Raw genomic sequence first — 20,377 nt, forward strand, 5'->3', positions numbered from 1 at the left:
ATTAAGTATCTGAGGTTATATTTGAACTCAGATCCTCCTGACTCCAGGGGCATGCTCTATCCACTGTGCCATCTAGCTGCCCTGTCAAGTGCAATTTTAGAAGAATAATAACTTTTGATTTAGATTTTAGTAAAGAAGTGCAAGTTCTTAATGGAGAAAACTTTTAATGAAAGTAATATTTTTGTAGAGGAGAAAATTCTGCAAATTTAAGATTCCATGTTCTTTATCTTCCTAATATTTTCAGTTCATAGTTAGATAAACAAGAAACATAAGATAAATTTCAATATAAAAATCTTCAAGAGTACTTGCATAAGATGGCACACAAAGACAGTTATAAAACAGTTTTTGCTCTTAAGAAAAGGAGACACTTAAGTGAATCATTGAGGAGATACTTGAATTTTTTGTACCAGTTACCTTAGTAGAGAATAAACTTTATACTACAGTGGGAAAAGGCTAGATTTGGAGACTTGCTTTTTAATCCTTGGCTTTGTCATTTACTACCTGGACATTCTTGTGAAAGTACAGTCAATGAAATTCCATTTTGTCTATGAATCTTTTCACTTCATAAATTCTATGAAGACTATGACAAGACACCTAAACACAAGGGAGGGTGATAAAGACCATGAGTGAAGAAAATATGGTTTCTGAATAAGAAAATGAAAGGGACCCCAAGTCCTAATAGTGTACACTGGAAATATTCTGTTTGTAAATTATTATTAGTGCCTTTTCCTAGAAGAGCACAGGATAAGGTGAGTTGAGCATCATAAAACTGAACATCATAAAATTTAAATGGACTATATTTTAGCATTGTAGGATTTAGAAATGATCAATCAATAATTCAATGAACATTTTATTGATCATTTATTGTGCTTTGGACATAGTAAAAAATTGACAAAGAATCAAAAAAATACCAACTCATAAGGAAGACAAATTCCATTGGGGGAGACAACTTATATTATTATCATATTTGCATAATGAATATAAAATAAATACAGGGTAGATAGAGAAATACTAATCATGGAAAGGTGCCTTTCAATTTATAGATAAGGAAACTGAGGTTCTGAGAGGAAAGTGCAGAAAAGCAGAATTTCAATACAAACTCTGTTCTGCTGCCTCCAAATACATGCATTTTCCACTATGTAATTTTCCTTTTATTAAATGGGAACAACATGTTTACAGGTGCAAGTTTGAAGTGGTTAGAGCAAACAAGTGGGTTGACTGGATAGTAAAGTTGCTTCTAGATTATGATCCAATGATTTTTAACATCAATATAAAGTAATATTAAAAAAAACATAAAGATGAGAAAACATTTTGTAGTATTGTAGCACCTCCAATTCAATATATCTAAATCATATGTAGAATATGAAAAGTGGGAAATGATTATTACAATTTTTAGAGAAGTTTGATATGAAGCTGTTGCCATGAGAAGACTGAAAAAAGACTAGAAATGCCTCCAGTCACCAAACATTTAATCATTTTCACAAATGAAAAGCCATTACAGAAAAGAGCAACACTGGTCATTGAGAATATGTTTATTTGTAAAACATTGCAGAAGAGGCTTTCTTTCCTAAAAATAAAGACAAAAATATCACTCAGAACATTTTTTAACTTTTAGAGATTTTGGCATTTGGTTTAGGCTAATTTTGATTAATTGGTAGATAAATACTTCAAGGAAGAAAAACTCAAAGGAAAAATGAACACTCTGCTATCATTTTTAATCCTTGGCTGTCATTTACTAACTGGACAGTCTTATGAAAGTACAGTCAATGAAACTCCATTCTGTTTTCGTTGATGATAGTGATGGAACTTTCATGTTTGGTTGAACATTATTCCTCTGGGAGTACTATGTGAGGAGGTGGTAGTGATCATGATCCTAAGAAGATGAAACCTTGAAGGGAAGCTGGACCTGATCAGATATGGAGAAAAAGTTTTCATGAGGTCTATTTTAAAGGCAGTTATATCTAGGCAGTTTGGATCAGGTTTCAAGAATTCTTAGAGAAGGGAAGATTCTAAGAGGTAAGAAAATATTGTTGAAAGAAAAAAGTCACAAAGACATCAGCAACTGCCAACCCACATAATTTATTTTTCATCTTTATAAAATGTTTATTTGAATATTCTTATTCATGCATTGAAAATATTCATCATGAACAAAGGGAATATAGACAGACTTTTCAAAAATTACTACAACAGAATACATCTTTACAGTCACCTGAAGGAAAGTTGTAGAAACTAGAACATCCTGTAGTGCCTAATATATGTTGAATTTTAAAATATTGATATATGTTCTGATGCCTCCTCAAAAAGGATCTTTCATATACATGGTAAGATTATAAAAAATACAGATAGGGAGATGACTTTGAAATTCAAACACTCACCAGTGGTATTAAAAGTGTTGGTCTAACCACCCACAATGGAAAAACAAAATGTCTAGGGGGTGGCTAGGTGGCTAGGTGGCTCAGTGGTAGAGCACCGGCCCTGGAGTCAGGAGTACCTGAGTTCAAATATGGCCTCAGATACTTAATAATTGCCTAGCTGTGTGGCCTTGGGAAAGCCACTTAACCCTATTGCCTCCCCAAAAAACCAATAAATGAAAATGTATTATATAGCCACAACATAGAAAACAAACCTGATAGGCAGTCTGTTGATTTAGTCCATCTGTGTATTCATCTTATCTAGTTGCTTCAGTGAAGAATATCCTAGACCCATGGTACTTTCAGTGCTCTCTAATTGCTTGTTGCCACAAAAGCTCTAATAGTTTCTTGGTGATACTACATAAAGCCTTAGTCTAGCTTGATCTGGCAGGCTTAGAGTTCCAGGTAACAAGATGATTTTCATGTGAGAAATAATATGGAATATATATAGATAATATGTGTGACCTGAAAATTGGTTATGTGTTAAGACTGAAGAATAACAGATAAGGCAGTTGGGTTCTATTTTGAACCAAATTTTTTACTGCTATTTTATTTGTCAAAATGACTAGTCAAGTGGTTTAAGCTTTGTCTTTTCTTTCTGTTAAATGAGATGAGGGGATGCACTCACCAGTGAAATTCTGAGCTCATCAAAATGCTGTAATTTTCTTATGGAAATTTCCAGTGTCATTTCCCTTTAGAATTATATAATTTTGAAGAGAATGATAACATAAGCTTCATTTTAAAAATCTCTAATAGCTACAAGAACTCAAAAGAGCCATTAAATAATTGTAGTCACATTAAATTCTCGCCACTTTGAAAGTTAAAAATAAAAAGCTCCTAATAAGAGGAATATTTTTAGGATAATCTGGTCACATGTACATAGTTAAACTTTTTATTTTTAAATGCAATTTCTTTTTCAAAAATATCAGACACCATTTGGAACCAGAGCACCTTGGTTCAAATTTCGATTGTTTGGAATTCCAACTTTTTCACTTGTTTACCTCTGACTTTCTCAAGGTCTCATTTTCCTTACCTATAAAACAAGGGTTGACTGGATAGTAAAGTTGCTTCTAGATTTATGATCCAATAATTTTTTTTAACATCAATATAAAGTAAGATTAAAAAAATATAACAACTATTTTCTCTTCATTCTATTTCCAAAATTTAAAATAGAATTAATTTCAGTTAATTTAAAGGTTTTGTGTAGTAAATGTCCAAGTTAATAAGAAAATAGATTTTAACTTTCCTTGTTTATTCTTTCATTTTAGGACATGACGGATAATAGCAACCATCAACTGGTGGTGAGAGCAAAATTTAATTTCCAGCAAACAAATGAAGATGAACTTTCTTTTACAAAAGGAGACATCATCCATGTCACAAGAGTAGAAGAAGGGGGCTGGTGGGAGGGCACTCACAATGGCAAAACAGGCTGGTTCCCTAGCAACTATGTACGAGAAATCAAATCAAATGGTAAGTATTTGAAGTTTACATATTTGTAAAACTGTCATTTCTTTAAAGAGGAGCAGAAGGAGCTTGGTATATAATTAACTAGATCTGCTACTAACATTTTTCTGCTGTTTGAATAACTGATCAAATTTTTGTTCTAGTTTTCATTTTGTTAAGTGGAATTTATTATATCCTATTAGTACAAAGATTACAGAACCAAAAAGATACATAAATTTAAAAAGATATTTTTAAATTGTTACTATTTTGGTAATAATCTTTAGTATTTCAAATGCCACATCTTTCAGGATGGGGAAATTCTTCACCTCTGCTCTTTTCCTATTTCATCTATAATAACATTCTCAGACTAATCTTTGTGAACAGATTTGATCATTATTTAGAACTCCCCAGTCACTCCTTATTGTCTTTGTAATTTGACATATTCATTAAGTATCCTTTGATCCCAGAACAGTGTGTTGGGTCCAGGATAAGATACCAAGTTTAGCTGAGACATTGATAACTTTCTTGGCGTTTTTGTAGTTAATAGTCTAATATTTCTTAACCTTTTTTTTTTTAATTTCATGGATGAGCCCCTTTAACATTCTTAGATACTCCTTCACAGAAGGATTGAAACTTAATTACTCCTTCACAGAATGTGAATTAACTAAATTAATGCCTAGAATTAAATGCCTAGAATGCACAATATAGATGTAAAAGGAAATCAATTATATTGAAATATTTTTATCAACATAGTAAAAAACCCAGCAACAACAATTGCATGAACTACAGTTTAAGAACATTTTGTCAGGTGGCTAGGTGGTGCAGTGGATAGAGCACTGGCACTGGAGTCAGGAGTACCTGAGTTCAAATCTGGCCTCTGATACTTAATAATTACCTAGCTGTGTGGCCTTGGGCAAGCCACTTCACCCCATTGCCTTGCAAAAACCTTAAAAAAAAAAAAAGAACTTCTTGTCTAGTATGAGGATATGACACATTCACAATTCACTGTAACACAAAATCATACTCAATATGTACGTGGTAAAGATGTAAGCTAAGTGTTGTATGCACTCTGAAGGGGTGTCAGAGAAGGCTTCCTGGAGGGAGGTAACCTTTAAGTTGGACTTTTAAAAAATGGGCAGAAATGCAGCAATTGAGGAAAGGGAGGCATTCCAAAGGGATGAGTAAAGGCAAAGGGGTAGAAAAGTACTTCCTCCATACAGGAAAAAATGGCTAATAATTTTCTTTGGCTGAGGTGTAGGAAATACATGGAGATGAATAGCATGAAGTAGACATAAAAGGCAAGATGAAGGAATGTAAAATTCTGAAAGAATCTAGAGAAATCCTACAGCCTAGTCCCCTTCATTTTGCAAATCGATAATTGGAACTCCCAAAGGAGACTGTGCTTTTGCTTATGATCACATGCCTAGAGAATGGTAGAGCTAAGAATTGAGAGTCTTTCAATTTTAAATCCACTAGCTATTGTGTCCATCATGCTAGGCATGATGGCACTAAGTTGTAGAAGACTACAACTTCTAGATTAAGGAATTTGAATTCTTCGATAGAGAATTACTGATATTTTTAAGCAAATGCAAGGTTTGCATGGAAAAAAACATGTACAGGAAAAATGGTTTATAGAGGAAAACACACTATATATAGGAATACATGTTAGAAGTGCACCACACCCAGCTCATTTGGGTGATAATGAGGGTTTGTATTAGAATAGAGGCACTGATGATAGACAATATAGAAGGAAAAGCTGTGTTGCAGGCACATTTCATAAACTGTTATGAAGAAGAGAGGAATCAAAGATATTGCCTAAATTTGGTAAATTGAGTAGATGGTATTTTTACTGAATAGTGAAATCAGAGGGAGGAAACTGTTTTGGGGAAACTTATTAAGCTTAGTCTTCGTTAATTTTTTATATAATTATATGTTTTATTTCTATTATAAATTATATAAAATATTAAATGTTATTTATATATTTTACATTTTTTATAGGATTAACAAGAAGTCACTTTAGTTGGTGGAGTTATGTAGTTTTATGATTAGATCTGCATTTAAGGGGAAATTATTTTTGCAGCAGTGTGTGTAATATGTACTGGAAAAGAAAGAGACTCAAAGTTGTGAGATTAAACTAGTTAGAGGTGCCCTATTAAGTATGAGGTGTACAAGCCAAGAACTTAAAGAGATATAGACCTCAAGAGAGGTGACTACTGAAATAAAGGAATTTGCATTGAGATGATTTTTGAGGTCTCAAGTCACTACAGAGAAAAATATAGAAAGACAAGATATTGGGTGTTTGAGAAAAATAGCTAGAAGACTGTGATAAGGAGTTGCAAAGTACCCTTAAAAATACTCTTAGGTCATTTCCCACTATGCTCTTTTGCTCACTCCACCTTAAGGCAAATTAGAATACTTTGTTTCTCTAAAGTCCCCACTTCTGTTTCCTATATCCCAGGCCACCCTGTATTAAGGTAACATTGTTTACTGATGATGAGTTTATATTATATAAGGGAAGGACTCTATAAAGTTGAAGTTAAGAGGAAATGCATTTCCAGTCATGAAGGAAAGCCAAGTCAGCCAGTGCAAGGCATAGAAATTGAAGATTGAATATCATGTGTGAGACAGAGAGAAAGTCAAATTGAACCAATTATAGATTGCAGTAGGGATATTGATGACCAGTGATACTGGGAAGATAGGTTGGGGTATGTTGTGTATTGCTTTAAAAGTTAAGAAGAGGAATTTATATTTTATGCTAGATGTAATAGGAATACACTATAGTTGCAATGTAGTTATATGGTTATATCTGCATTTAAGGAAAATTACTTTTGCAATATTGTATAACATGAAATGGAGTAGAGAGAGAGACTCAGTAAGAAGACTAGAAGGTAATTGCAGTAATTTAGGTGAGCAATGATGAGCATCTAAAATAATGTAGAAGCCATAAAAGTAGATAAAAGGGGTCAGATATAAAAGGCATTGTGGAGGCAAGACATTGCATCTAATTGAAGATCTTGGATGAGGGGAAGTTAGATGTCTAAGATATTGTGGATATCTTCCATACCTGAAACGTGGTGGGTGGTCCCTTCAGTAGTCTTGAAGTCAATTCTATTTTTTTTGGAGGGGGGGTTATTTCAATGGGGTTAAATGACTTGCTCAAGGTCACACAGCCAGGTAATTATTAAAATCTGAGGTCGGATTTGAACTTAGATCTTCCTGACTCCAGGGCTGGTGTTCAATCATCTACACCATCTAGCCACCCCTAAGCCAGTTCTAAATAGGAAGTTGGTGATCAAATTTTCTGTATCAGCATTTATACTTCAAAAATGACAACTGCTCCATACAAGGGCTTTATTTATTGTTTTATTGATTGTTTAGACGAAAGAAAGTGATAGTTATGCAGATCAATCTTTTTTTTTTAAGGTTTTTGCAAGGCAATGGGGTTAAGTGGCTTGCCCAAGGCCACACGGCTAGGTAATTATTAAGTGTCTGAGACCGGATTTGAACCTAGGTACTCCTGACTTCAGGGCTGGTGCTTTATCCACTGCGCCACCTAGTCTCCCTATGCAGATCAATCTTAAAAGTGTATGTGTGTGCATTTTTTTCTGTCTTTTTCAAGAGCCTATATGTTAAATATTTAGCAGCATACTTCTGTCTTGCTCTATTATTATTGTTTGAGCTCAGTAGGGGTGCAGTTGAATGCTTTAGGGAATAAAGTCATCATCAAAACTGTGGACCAGATGAATATAGGCTGATAATAACAATAATAATTGTTGTAATGATAATAGTAATAGTAGTAGTAATATTAATAATGCTTAACAGTCACTTTATGTAGTTTTAAGGATTGCAGAGTGCCTTAATCCATTTTCTCATTTGAGTTATTCCTATTTTAGGGGGAAAGATGAGTTCAGTTTTAGGCATGTTGAATATGAAATGACTCTGGAATATCTAGTTTGAAATATTCACATGCTTTTTGATATTTTAAATAATTATTATCTTTTCTACCAGACTTTAAACTCCATGAGGACAGATAGTATGTCTTAGGTTTTTTCTTTTTTGACTCTCCCAACACCTAATAGTGTTTTTCACATAGTTTTTTCACTTAATAGCTTTTTGTCAAGTGACTGAATAAATGTGAAGGCATTGTATGTGAATGTAAGTTTGTTTCTTTATATTGGTATTTTTATAGATAGACACAGTTTTTCTTATGGCCATAGGTAATAGGGACTATGATTTGGTGTCATTGACTTTGTTGATCCAACATGTTCTTAATCCATTTCTTATCTTGTTTTTGTAATTATTTAACTATATGTACATATCCATGTCAGCAGATTTCTAGATAAATAAACTATGTTTCTCTGTGCCTCCCCTTAAGCCTGCTTTGGATTTTGGTGGGGTATAGTACTCTGTGCTATTTATCTCTTGCCTTTTTTACTTGAATTATGTGGAATTATTTTCTTATTGAGTTGTTTAACAGAACTAAATGAGATTCTTTTCTTTCTGATAACATATAGATATAAATTTTAATTATGAAAATATGTCTAGGGATACAAGTTAGAAAAGCCTAGTGGAAGTATCTGTAGGCTTCTCTTTTTTTAAAATTGATGACTTTTTTTTCTATTCTGCTTGTTACTTGAACACGATAGAGTAATTTTTGACAATATTTGTTGGCCAGTGGATGAAATTTGAATTTGTTGCACAGTCTTGAATATTAGGTATTATATAGTGATAGAAAAGAAATAGGTCAAATTGTAAAACAGAACTTTAAAGAAAGCTGGAAACAGGTATAGAAAGCATAGAGAAGCAGACAACATGAGGAAGAAATTTCTAATAATAGAGCTGTTCCAAATTGGGATTCATTTCAGTTCAGCTGTTTTGTGCTGAGTTCTGTGCTAGGGGCAAGGTAAGGTGCTAAGGTAAATAAAAAATATTTCTACCTTTCATGGACTCTATGATGTTGGTGCAAGGTGTGCCATAGTGCATAGAGTGCCAGACCGGAAGTTGGGAAGACTCCCTCTTCCAGAATTCACATCCAGCCTCAGGTACTTACTAGCTATGTGATCTTGGGCAAGTCACTAAACCCTGTTTGGCTGCCTGCTGCTCCCCCCCCCCCCCCAATTTGTAAAATGACATGGAGAAGAAAATGGCAAAACTATATAGGGGATACAAAAGAAATTTTTTTTTTTTGCATTGAGTTTATTTATAGTAGAAGTCAATAAGTACTTAATATTAAAAAGAAATCAAGTAGGTTGAGAATTGAGAAAAGACCATCATATTTGCCAAGAAAATCCCAAATGGGTCATAAAAAGTTTGAACATGACTAGACTGGCTAAATAAGAACAACAATAACGTGAAATAAGTTGTGTCTCACATATTTGTTCATCTCAGATTAGACATTTGTGATTTAAAGAATATGCAAGGCATGGAGACCTCAAACGAGAGTAGGAAAAATGAATGTCCAATTTTTGACAAATTATTGAGGAAATATATAGCTCTTTGGACCTGATGGACCTGCTGAACTTTTTTTTTTTTCGTTTTTTTGCAAGGCAAATGGGGTTAAGTGGCTTGCCCAATGCCACACAGCTGGGTAATTATTAAGTGTCTGAGGCTGGATTTGAGCTTAGGTACTCCTGACTCCAGGGCAGGTGCTCTATCCACTGTGCCACCTAGCTGCCCCTCGATGAACTTTTTTGAATTTTTTGGAGGGTTATTTATGTTACCATCTTGGTATGCATTTTTTATGAGTAGTGATGTAGAGAGCTGCACTTTGTCAAAGTATATCTTTGCTGAGTATTTATATATCCTTGTTGAGATTTTTTGGATTAGTAAGAGTTTTTTTTTTTTACATCTGCCTAATTGACTCTCTGTCCTTAACTTTTTTTTTTTAGTGGGCAACCTGCACTGACCTATGACTTCCATAGGTTTCCCTAGGTAGTGAGCTTCCCATCTCTAGCTGTGCTCAGACAGATTGGAATAGCCTTTGGTGTAAGATGTTGTAGAGAGTATTCTTTCAATGGGTGATTGTTTGTCATAAATGATCTCTTTGGCTTTAATGCAGTGATTTTTTAAAATTATAATTTGATAGAGTTAATAAAATTTAGTACCCATTCTTTACTGTATTCACAAATTGCTTCTCTTTTAAAGGATATAGCATATAACAACTTAAAAGAAGGTGGAGTTCTTCTAATCATTCTATAATAATATAATCACCTAGGTACTCATAGAATGTTAAATGACTTAGAAAACCTCCGCTCACGTCCACAGAGATTGAGTCAATGGCAGACACACAGAAGCAGGCAGATGCTGGTATTGGTCTGTGAAAAAAGACCCTAATACAATGCAAGGTAAATACCAATAGGTCATTGTTGGGGAGGGAGAAGGATTATATAGCCTGAGGGAGGTGTTCACCTTGGGGGCATGGCCACTGAGTTGAAGAAGCAAGCCACCTACTTTATTTTTTTAATTATTGATTGTATCTCCTGAAAGAGTACATTTGTCAGCAGTTTTTGGTGTCTGGCTCAAGTCTTTGCTGCTAGCCCTGGTTAGGGTTCTGGAATACTGCTTTAGATTCCCAAGTTTTAGGAAGGGTCTCCAGGTTAAAATAATTTCTCTTTTAATACTTCCTGTGATGGCTGAGAAAGACAATATGGACTTGCAGATGTTGACTAGTGTAAGGAAACTTGTATAGGGGATACAAAAGAAATGTTCTTTTGCATTGAATTTATTTACAAGATGTCAACAGTCCCTAATATAAAGAAATCAAGTAGGTTGAAAACTGAGAAAAGACCATCATATTGGCAGTTTAAGTGATCATTGTTAGAATTGAAGAGAACAATTTCACTTCATTGATGAGGTTGGAAGTCTTTGACTTGACAAGAATGATTAATTTGGAGTTAGCAGTCATTTCCAAAATTTTCATTTTCCTGGAATTTAGTTCATTTAGTCAGTCCATGTGTCTTGATCTCCTTGAGATAGCTGTATAGTCTTTTGATAGCTCCTGATTTATCTTGGGTTTCATTTCTTATTTAGTTGACTTTTTTTGAGGCATGGTGCTGAAGATAATTTTTCTTGCTGGAGAAAAGAGAAACAAAATAGCAACTAAAAAGTCCCCTTCTCGTTTCATAGTCATTGAAGTCAAGCAGGGATCCTGTCTATCCTTTCCTTAATTTTTTTCTTGACCAACATCCTACCTTCTTCACAACATAAGTAAAGAAACCCTTCTTACTGTTTTCAGAATTTATCAGAAGTTCATCTCGTCATGTGATGCTTATTCCCATTGGAACCTACTGTTTTATATTTTTCTTAATTTTCTGCCTTTATTGCTGTCTTTCAAATAAAAATTAAAAAAAGTTTAATGCAATTAAATTAGCAGAAACAAAAATAAGTACTCATTTAGAAGTGAGGTTATGATAGACATAAAGTTAAATTTCTCAGTGTTTGTTACAGCATATGTTGCTCCTGTATCCTTATTCTTTCATTTTACTCTATTTGTCTGCATTTTTATTTTCATTCAGTCTGAGAGTAAATTCATATACATATGTGCATACATACTAAAACATATCTATAGTCTCTTCACTTAACGTGTCTAAAAATTTTATAAACTTTTATATTTTTCTTGAGGGGTGGTACCCTTCAAGTTACCATTTTAATGATACAGTAAATGCCCCATTGTTTTGATATCAAGTGGTTTTTGCATTTGGATAAATGCTTATTTATACAGGGTGTTTCAAGAGTTCATGCAGTTTTAAACTTTATGGCACAGTTTGTTTACACTTTATAGCTTAAAACTGGAGCATTGTATTTTTAAACATTCCTTCTTTGTCTCTGTTTTGTAATGAGATTGAGAATGCATCTACAAAATTGCAATTGTTGAGGTAAAAATCTATGATTTTGTAAAATCTGTGATTTTATAAAATTACAGTTCTGATAAAAACTATTTTATTTTTTATTATTGAAAATTTCTAGATGGCCTTCTGAAAAAAGTCTGCTAATTTTCAGTTAAGTAGCATAATAATTATAGTGCAGAACTTGTAGATAAGGAGACAAATTCATATCTTGCCAAAGATCTTTACTAGAGGTGTAATTCTGGGAAAGTTTTTTAACTCTCAGTTTCCTTACCTATAAAAATTGTGTTTAATTACATCCACCTCACAGGTTTGTTGTGAAGCTCATTTTAAGGCACATTTTAATTTTGACTTTTAAGGGTTTTTTTTTTTTACCATTGAAGATATATTGAAGGCTTAAAAATGTTTTTAGTGTTTTTTTTTAGAAAACTTCATAGGTGAAAAAACAATAAACAAAAAAAAATACATGAAAATATCTTAGGGGCAACTAGGTAATGCAGTGGATAGAGCACTGGCCCTGGAGTCAGGAAGACCTGAGTTCAAATCGAACTCAGACACTTAATAATTACCTAGCAATGTGATCATGGTCAAGTCATTTTGATACAGGGGAATGTTGAAGAGAATTGTGAATGTAGAAATTGGGTGAAGATGTAAATTGACTAGAAATAGAGGATTATGATTGTAATAGAAATAATTGTAATCTTAAAGACTGCTTGGGTGGAGACACCCTGTTCTTGATGTACTATTGATTGTTTAATGTAAAATTTAGCTTCATTGGCTACCTAATTTCTGGTCCAGTAAGGGGGAAGGGAGTTCACTTTTTGCTCTCTGGATGAGAGGCAAGACATAAAAACTTGGGTTGGACTCTAGTTCAGGGCCACCATTCTTATTTGACCTGTGACCCAGGCTGCTTGGCTGTTCCTTCTCTCTCTCTCTCTCTCTCTCTCTCTTCCTTGTAACCTCTTTAAATAAATTTTAGTTTTATTTCCACCCTTACTTTCCTGAGTCTAAATAATGATTCTTCATACAACTTAACCCCATTGCCTTGCAAAAACAAAAAAATGGGGTGGCTAGATGGCACAGCACCAGCCATAGAGTCAGGAGTACCTGAGTTCAAATCCATCCTCAGACACTTAATAATTACTTAGCTGTGTGGCCTCGGGCAAGCCACTTAACCCCATTGCCTTGCAAAAAACCTAAAAAAATCCCCAAACCAAAACCCCCCTAAAACCAAAGCAAAAAGAAACAATAAAAAAAAAACTTGATAGGTGTAAAGTCCTGTCTTTTAAATTTTCAACTTAATTTTTCTGGTTATTGAAGTTGAACATTTTTTCTATATCTTGTTTTCACATCTAAGTAGCTTTTTAGTAAGTTTTCTTTTGAAATATTTTTTTTCCATTTCTCTAATGATGACTATTGTCCTTATGAGGATGTCATCATAGAGCTGGTTTCCCTTTAAACATTTTTCATGACCTCATTGTTTTTTCTCTGTTTACATCATTTATTGCCCATCAACTTTCCTCTTTTTCAACTCTTTCTTCTTACAAATAAGTATAGACAGTTAAAACAATTGAACATATTTACTGTGCTTGAAAATTAATACCTTATACGTTATTTATGCATAAGAATTCTATGACTGGAAAAGGCGATAGACTTATGTAGTGAAATAAAATAATTGATATAGCCTTATATACTCCATTGGTGTTAATAAAATATTAGGAATTCTAGAGAAAGGCTCTTAACACATTGTCAGGACCTATTGCAGCGAATTATGGGAATGTATAAAGGGAGAATATGTCCTGAGTCCCACAGGCTGAGAAGTTCTGAAATTTTTGAGTTGCATTATTTGTGTATTGTTGCCATCACAGGGCTATCCACATCACATTTAATATGTTTTTTCATGTTACATTTACTGCTGAAATTTCCCCAACTGACATTTTTTTTTGTTTCTCTGTTGTTTTGGTATCATTTGCATCTATCCTTCTGGGATCTATTTGATTCATTACAGTGTATATTCAGCCACAATCTCTTTTCTTATTTCTTTAATTTCATTAGAATCAATGATGACTGAAGCTCCCCTTGATTTCTTCCTTGAATGCCTTCAATTCTTCTTGAGTGACTTCTTGTAATCTCTTAGGACTTCATATTCTTTCTATCCTATATCTCAATTCTTCTATATATCAATAATTCTGACATCTAGGGTTTTTGTCACTGTTTGACTTATATTGCCTTATTTATCTTTCACATGTTCTAAGATGTTATTTGCTTTCTTCCAAAATTCTTGTCATCTTTGCTTTACCATTTGGTTCTTAATTATTGATCAGAATAATGTCTAGAATAAGAGTATCCATTTTTATGTCATTTACCGTTGGGAAAGTAAAATATTCAGGAAGGCAAGTCAAGAATTCATTAGCTCTTGAGTTTTTTTTTTTTTTTTTTTTTAAAGAACTCTTAACAGCTGTTAGAATGCTTGTAGTCCCTAAGCACAACTGTATCAGCTTTTGTGCCAGCTTTGTGGTTTGCATGACAGATTCCTCCAGCTGGCTTTTTTAAGTTCTGTTTTTGCTCAGTTGGTCATTAAAAACACTGATCTTTTGATTCCTATATTAAAGGGTTAATGTAAACTCTCAGTTTAATGGAAAGTTTGTTTGCATGGAAACTCAAGTTCATGTTCTGTTGTATGATTTATATATACTATAGCCATGTGCCATCATCATCAGATTAATGGATGTTACCAGATATAGAGATCCATTAAATTAAGAACTAAGTAACATTTTCAAAAACATTTTATTTCTATTTTATCTTCTAATTATTCATAAAAAGTAAAAAAAAAAATTTTATTCCATTCCAGTGGGTTTATGGCAGTTGGCAATCCTGGGACAATTTTGGGGAAGATACAACTGAAGACACTTTGAACATGAACAGGCTCCAACCTGTTTCTTGATATAATAGCTTAAATGAAAATTTAGTAATTTGAATATGATTTAAGGAAAGGATGGCACATTTGAGATAAAAAAGAAATAAAATGCATATTCATCATGACAGTGTACTTTTACTGATTGAAAGTAGAGGCTGGCAGTTGACTTTGTGGAAGTGTTCTTTACAAAATCTATGGTTTTCCACCAGTTTATGCATATGTCTTACATGAAATATGATAACATATGTTTTACTTTATATTTAGTGTATATTCTCAGAGAAGAGTTGTGTTATAAAGATTTAAATTATAAATTCATTATACTCAGTTTTTCAATCTTAAGGCTTACTGTGTCCAAGTTTGATAACTTTCTTATTGCCATTGGAAATCCAAAAATGAGAAGTTATTGTATCTCTCTTCAGAAACTTTTAATTATTTGTAGCACCAGCTTGTCCTTTTACATTTGAAAATTCTGTAACAAAATTTTTAAACTTAAAGTCACCTAAATTAAAAGACATTCATAATTTAACTGAATTTTTGGAAATACCATAGCTTCTTTTAAATGGAACATTCTCATGTATTTATATTGTGTCTTGATTTAGAAGCAGTTTTTCAGGAACAAATTTCTTAACATAAAATGAGGCATAGTCACAGATTTCTTTATTGTGGAGACACTATCCTTTTATTTATTTCTTTATCCATCCATTCAGTTATTTATTTAGTCACAGTTTATTTACCTTATACTTGAGGTGCCACAAGTATAAATAGCTGATAATAGTTTGCCATCTTGTGGCTAATTATGGAAATGTTCTTGCTTTGCTGACCACTATTTGCTGGTTCTGATTTTACCTATAATTCTGTCATTTGAATCTCAAACAGTCATTTTCTAGGATTCTTTGAAGAAGATCTTTCAAAAACCAATTGCAAAAAACTATTTTATGTTCCCTAAACATATAATTAGCTCACAAAAAGCACTTAGACTGCTTAACTCTGGCAGAGAACAGGAATATGTGTTATAAAAAAGAGGTAGGGGTGTGTGTGTGTGTGTGTGTGTATTTTGAGCCTGGAATAAGGTTATTTGTTATTAGTTATCAAATGATATGCTGAAGCTGAAGTTTTAGGATGTTATTCAATTTGTATATGTCAGCAAAATGAATATCTGACCATCCATACTTCCTCACTTTGTGACAGGAGTAAGATCATGTATTAGTAATGTATGTTTTAGATTGTTCTCTCCTTCACTGCTCTTCTGCCCCCCCCCCCCCAACAGTGTCATTTCAGAGGATTTATTCAAAAAGGATTGGGAAATTTATGTTTGTTCTGTTTCCACAGATAGTGCTATGGCTATTATACAGTTAAAAAGGGAGTGTTTGGGTAACTTTATTTTAAAAGTTGGTTAATTTAGGATGATGAGTAATAATCTAATCTTAGCAGTGATGTGAGATATTCCGTGTGACTATTGTTTGCTTATCCACAGATATGTAATGATTATTCACATTGCTACTTCCTAAATTGGTAACTTTTTATATTTTCTGCTGTACTTTGAAGCCTGGTTGTAATTTGGATCTCGAGATTAATTATTATTGTGAAAGAATGATGTTCAGTAGAACAAAGATCTGTTATATGAGAATTTCTTAGACAATATTTAAACTAGTTTTCCTTTGTGTTCCAGTAGGTAACTACCCTTTATTTTGTTTTATTGTGGATTTGTGGCTTTTAATGAAAAAGGATGCAGAATAAGTTTAGTAAGCATGTGAAGAAAGTTGAAATCAGAATGAAATTCTCAAAGGAACCATAAATGCTTTCATTCATAGAATTTTTGTTTACCATAAAATAGTGAAGTTAGCTTCATTATAAAGTGAAGATACTGATATATGTCCTTTAATGTATGGAAAACAAAACAGTAGGCAATCAATTAGCTTAGAATTTTTCTTCAAGAATGAATCATAGGATGATAGAGATGAAAGAGACCTTAAAGATAATTTAGTTCAATACCATTATTCAACAAATGAGAAGATGGAACTCCAGAGAGGTTAAATCTCTAGGGAAACTAAAAATTAGTTGATTTTTTTTTGTTGGTGTATCATCTCAACAGTTTTCCAGTGATAGTGATTTTATTTGGGGGGAAGATTTTGGAAAAATTAAAAATAATCTGTACAAACCCTAACAACAACATGGAAGTGATGATCAATCTTGATGGACTTGCTCATTCCTTCATTGCAACAATCAGGGACAATTTGGGACTATTGCAATGGAGAATATCATCTGTATCCAGAGAAAGAATTGTGGAGTTTGAACAAAGACCAAAAACTATTATCTTCAAATTAGGGAAAAAAAACCCATTATTTTATTATGAAATTTTGCTATCTCATACTTTATTTTTCTTCCTTAAGTCTATGATTTCTCTCTCATCAAATTCAACTTAGATCAATGCATTCCTTGGAAACAATGTGTAAAGACTAACAGACTGCCTTCTGTCGGGGGTGGGGGGGAATGGAAGCAAGAATGGGGGGAAAATTGTAAAACTCAAAATCAATAAAATCTTTCTAAAAAAATAGTCTGTACAGAACAATTTACTGCATAGAATGAAAAGTTGTCAGTCTTGTAGTTCTGATTGGTTTCCTAATACTTGTGTAGCCTACTGATTTATTGAATTGGAAATAGAGTTTTTCTCCTGCACTTCTTTCTATATATCCTGTTACCCATCCCCAATGCATTTTTCTAGTTCTATTTCTGTAGCTCATAGAGAAAACTGTAAAACAAGTTGTAAAGTGAACTTGCATGTCTCTTTTGATAATAACTGACATTTATCCACCATTTAAAAATTTGTAATGCAATTTGTATACATCACTTCATTTGATCTTCTAATAATTCTCTGAGGCAAATACTACAGATATTATTATCTCTTCTGTAGGCATGATGAATCTGAACCTTAGAGAAGTTCAGACCTGTCCATTGTCACACAACAATTAAGAGTCAAAGGCATTCTTTAAACCTACTTACCTGAGCCTCAGTTTCATCTGTAAAATAAGTGAATTGATATAGATTAGCCTCTGGGGCCATCTGGCTTCAGTTGTATGATGCTGTGATCTTTTTCAATTTATGTCATATTATTTATGCCATATTATTTTCATCAAACTTAATTGCTAACTGCTCTTCAATGCCACATGCCACCCCCTTCCTCTGTAGTTGCACAGGTTTTCACCCAGCGGTGTAATATATGCCTTCTCTAACTCCACTTCTTCGAATACCTGTTCTTCCTTTAGAGTACACTTCAAGTGCCAATTCCTACAAGAAATGTTTTTTTCTCCTCACCCTTGTTATTAACATGCTCTCCAGCTTGAAGTTAAATTTATATTTATTTGTGTGTGTGTGTATTTGTTTTTGTAGATATTGTATCCTCCCAGTAGAATGTAAGATTCTTTTTTTAGCTTTTTGCAAGGCAAATGGGGTTAAGTGGCTTGCCCAAGGCCACACAGCTAGGTAATTATTAAGTGTCTGAGACCGGATTTGAACCTAGGTACTCATGACTCCAGGGCTGTTGCTTTATCCACTGCGCCACCTAGCCGCCCCAGAATGTAAGATTCTTAAGGACAGGAATTGTTTCTGTATTTCCAATGAACACTAGTAGACACAATACGTTGATGTATTATGTTTGCCTGTGTGGGCTTAGGAAAGAGAGATGGGAAAGTGAAAATCATTTAGACCTTTGTCATAATTTGATCTGTGTCTTGTCCTATCAGGTAATAGAGGAAGTGGGAAGAGAGGATGGAGAAGGATAAAATTCTATGGGTAGTCCCTTTGTCTTCTAGCGCCTAACTTTGTTCAGTCAGTTTTGTGGTAATGAGGATAACTTTGTTAAACTGGAAATTTAGTGATTGTAAAGCCTCAGAGGTGCAAGGGTACCCTCTACTCTGTTATATGCCTCACCAGGAATCCTTTCTACAGGACTTTCCAACAAATAGTTAATGAGATTCCCCTTAAAGTCCTCCAGTGATGAGTAGTTTTTCCACCTTATGAGGCAATATAACTATATATTTTTTTGTGTTGTCAATTACAAACTTTGCAAGACAATGAAGACTGTGCTGGAAAACCATAAGCGATAGCACTTGATCAAATAATATTGTATAAGAATGATGGTCTTTAAAGAGCTTTTGAGCAACTTAATTTTGTGCAGCCTTCATAGTCAGGCTACCAAGAAGGTTAATGTTTCACCTTTTCTTTCTTTTTGGATAAATATGCCCCTCTCTCTCAGCTCAGGGTGATCTTGTTGGCCAAATGACCCCCACCTTTATGTTAAATCTCAGAGAAAAAAACTTCATCTTGAACTTATATTTTCTGTCATCTTATTTTTTGCAGTTTTAGAGTTCCCAATTCTTACGACAACTCTAGAGGATTAGATGTTATTCTTATTTTATAGATGAGGAAACTGAGACATAGATTAAGTGACTTGCCCAGGGTAACATAGCTAGTAATTGAGATAATATTTGAGTTTAGGTCTTATTCACTATGTTAACTTCATGCTCTGAAAATAAAAGTGAAGAATGGGATTGGAAGTGTGTAGATATTGAAAAGTAGGAATTGTAATAGAGCTTGTGAGATCTCAGGAAGTAGGGAATGTATAGTGATAAAAAACAGATGAAGAGGAATGAGCTGTCTCAAGTCTCAATAGTGTGAGCTATTACCAGGTGTTGTTTCTCCATACCTAATGTGGGTATGTAAAGCAACACCTGAATCTTGATAATATGTAGCTAAACTGGATAGATTCTATTCTCCTAAGTACCTTAAGGAAAATTTTAACTACTCCAAGGGACAATTATGCAAAACTGCCATTTTATTTCCTTGCCTCAAGAGGAAGGAGGGGGAGGACCTGCTTTGTTTTAACAGTCCTGCATTTTTGAAAATGACTAGACTGGTTGTGACTGCCATCTGTGTGCAGTATGACCAAAGAACTGTACCAAAGAACTCTTGATACTGTCACATGTGAAAATTGTTATTTAATTCCTGGCTACAACTGTTAAAGCAAAACCTTAGAAGTAATTCCAGTTGGGGAAAGGCCAGTCTAAATTAGTCAAAAGTGTTAGCATAAATAATAAACTTTTAATATTTTAAGCTTTCCAAGGAGATTTTAAATCAAGAGAAAAGTCTATTTTCCTTCTGTTTCTGTACCCCTCACAGTGTTTGGGACTAGGAACCACAAAGGTATTTATGCTGAATTTATATCATTGAATGAATAAAATTGAATTAAAATGATAATGTTTTATTATTTCCCAGTATTGCAGTGATTAGTACAAGTTGGCTAAAAATGAGAAAGTGTGGTAGTAGTGCATATAATTTGGAATCAGGAAGAATAGGTTCAAATTCCACTTTTGACACACACTGGCTTTATGACCCTGGGTAAGTTTTTTTTTTAACTTTTCAGTACCCTTACAACTCTTTAATGGTCGAAGGAGTTTTCTCCCTCAGACTGCCCTACATCAGATCTAATTCTTTTCAAAGAAAAAAAAAAGTTGTTTAGTTAGAATTTCTTGAAGGAAGTGCTTTAAACTTCCATTAGTTTCTCATTGCTTAAAGAATAAAGTCCAAACTTCACAGTATCATTCAAGGCCCTCTGGCCTGAACACACTTAGCTAAACTTCTTTTCTGCTGTTCCTCCATAAGAATTTTTCTTTCCCTATGTTTTATTGTTTCCCAGGTCCACCATTTTCTTCTCTCCTCCAAGCTTATGTTCATGTTCATCTGCCCAAAATGTTTGCTTATATCCC

The 20,377-nt window shown here is 33.6% G+C and overlaps 1 protein-coding gene across 10 annotated transcripts in view; it reads left to right on the forward strand.

Annotated features, from left to right (window-relative positions):
• Window positions 1-20,377, forward strand: part of ARHGEF7 (Rho guanine nucleotide exchange factor 7) — a 314,501-nt gene that overhangs the window by 138,954 nt on the left and 155,170 nt on the right. For 9 of the 10 annotated variants that reach the window (XM_074192051.1, XM_074192046.1, XM_074192042.1 and 6 more), the window contains one exon: window positions 3,680-3,881. In XM_074192051.1, coding sequence (XP_074048152.1) covers window positions 3,680-3,881 — 202 coding nt within the window. Of the gene's footprint in view, window positions 1-3,679; window positions 3,882-3,905; window positions 10,199-20,377 lie in introns of those variants that run through there. The other variant, XM_074192049.1, reaches the window with a different exon arrangement.

The sequence above is a fragment of the Macrotis lagotis genome, chromosome 6, assembly GCF_037893015.1.
Source record: "Macrotis lagotis isolate mMagLag1 chromosome 6, bilby.v1.9.chrom.fasta, whole genome shotgun sequence".
In the NCBI taxonomy this organism is placed as follows: Eukaryota; Metazoa; Chordata; class Mammalia; order Peramelemorphia; family Peramelidae; genus Macrotis; species Macrotis lagotis.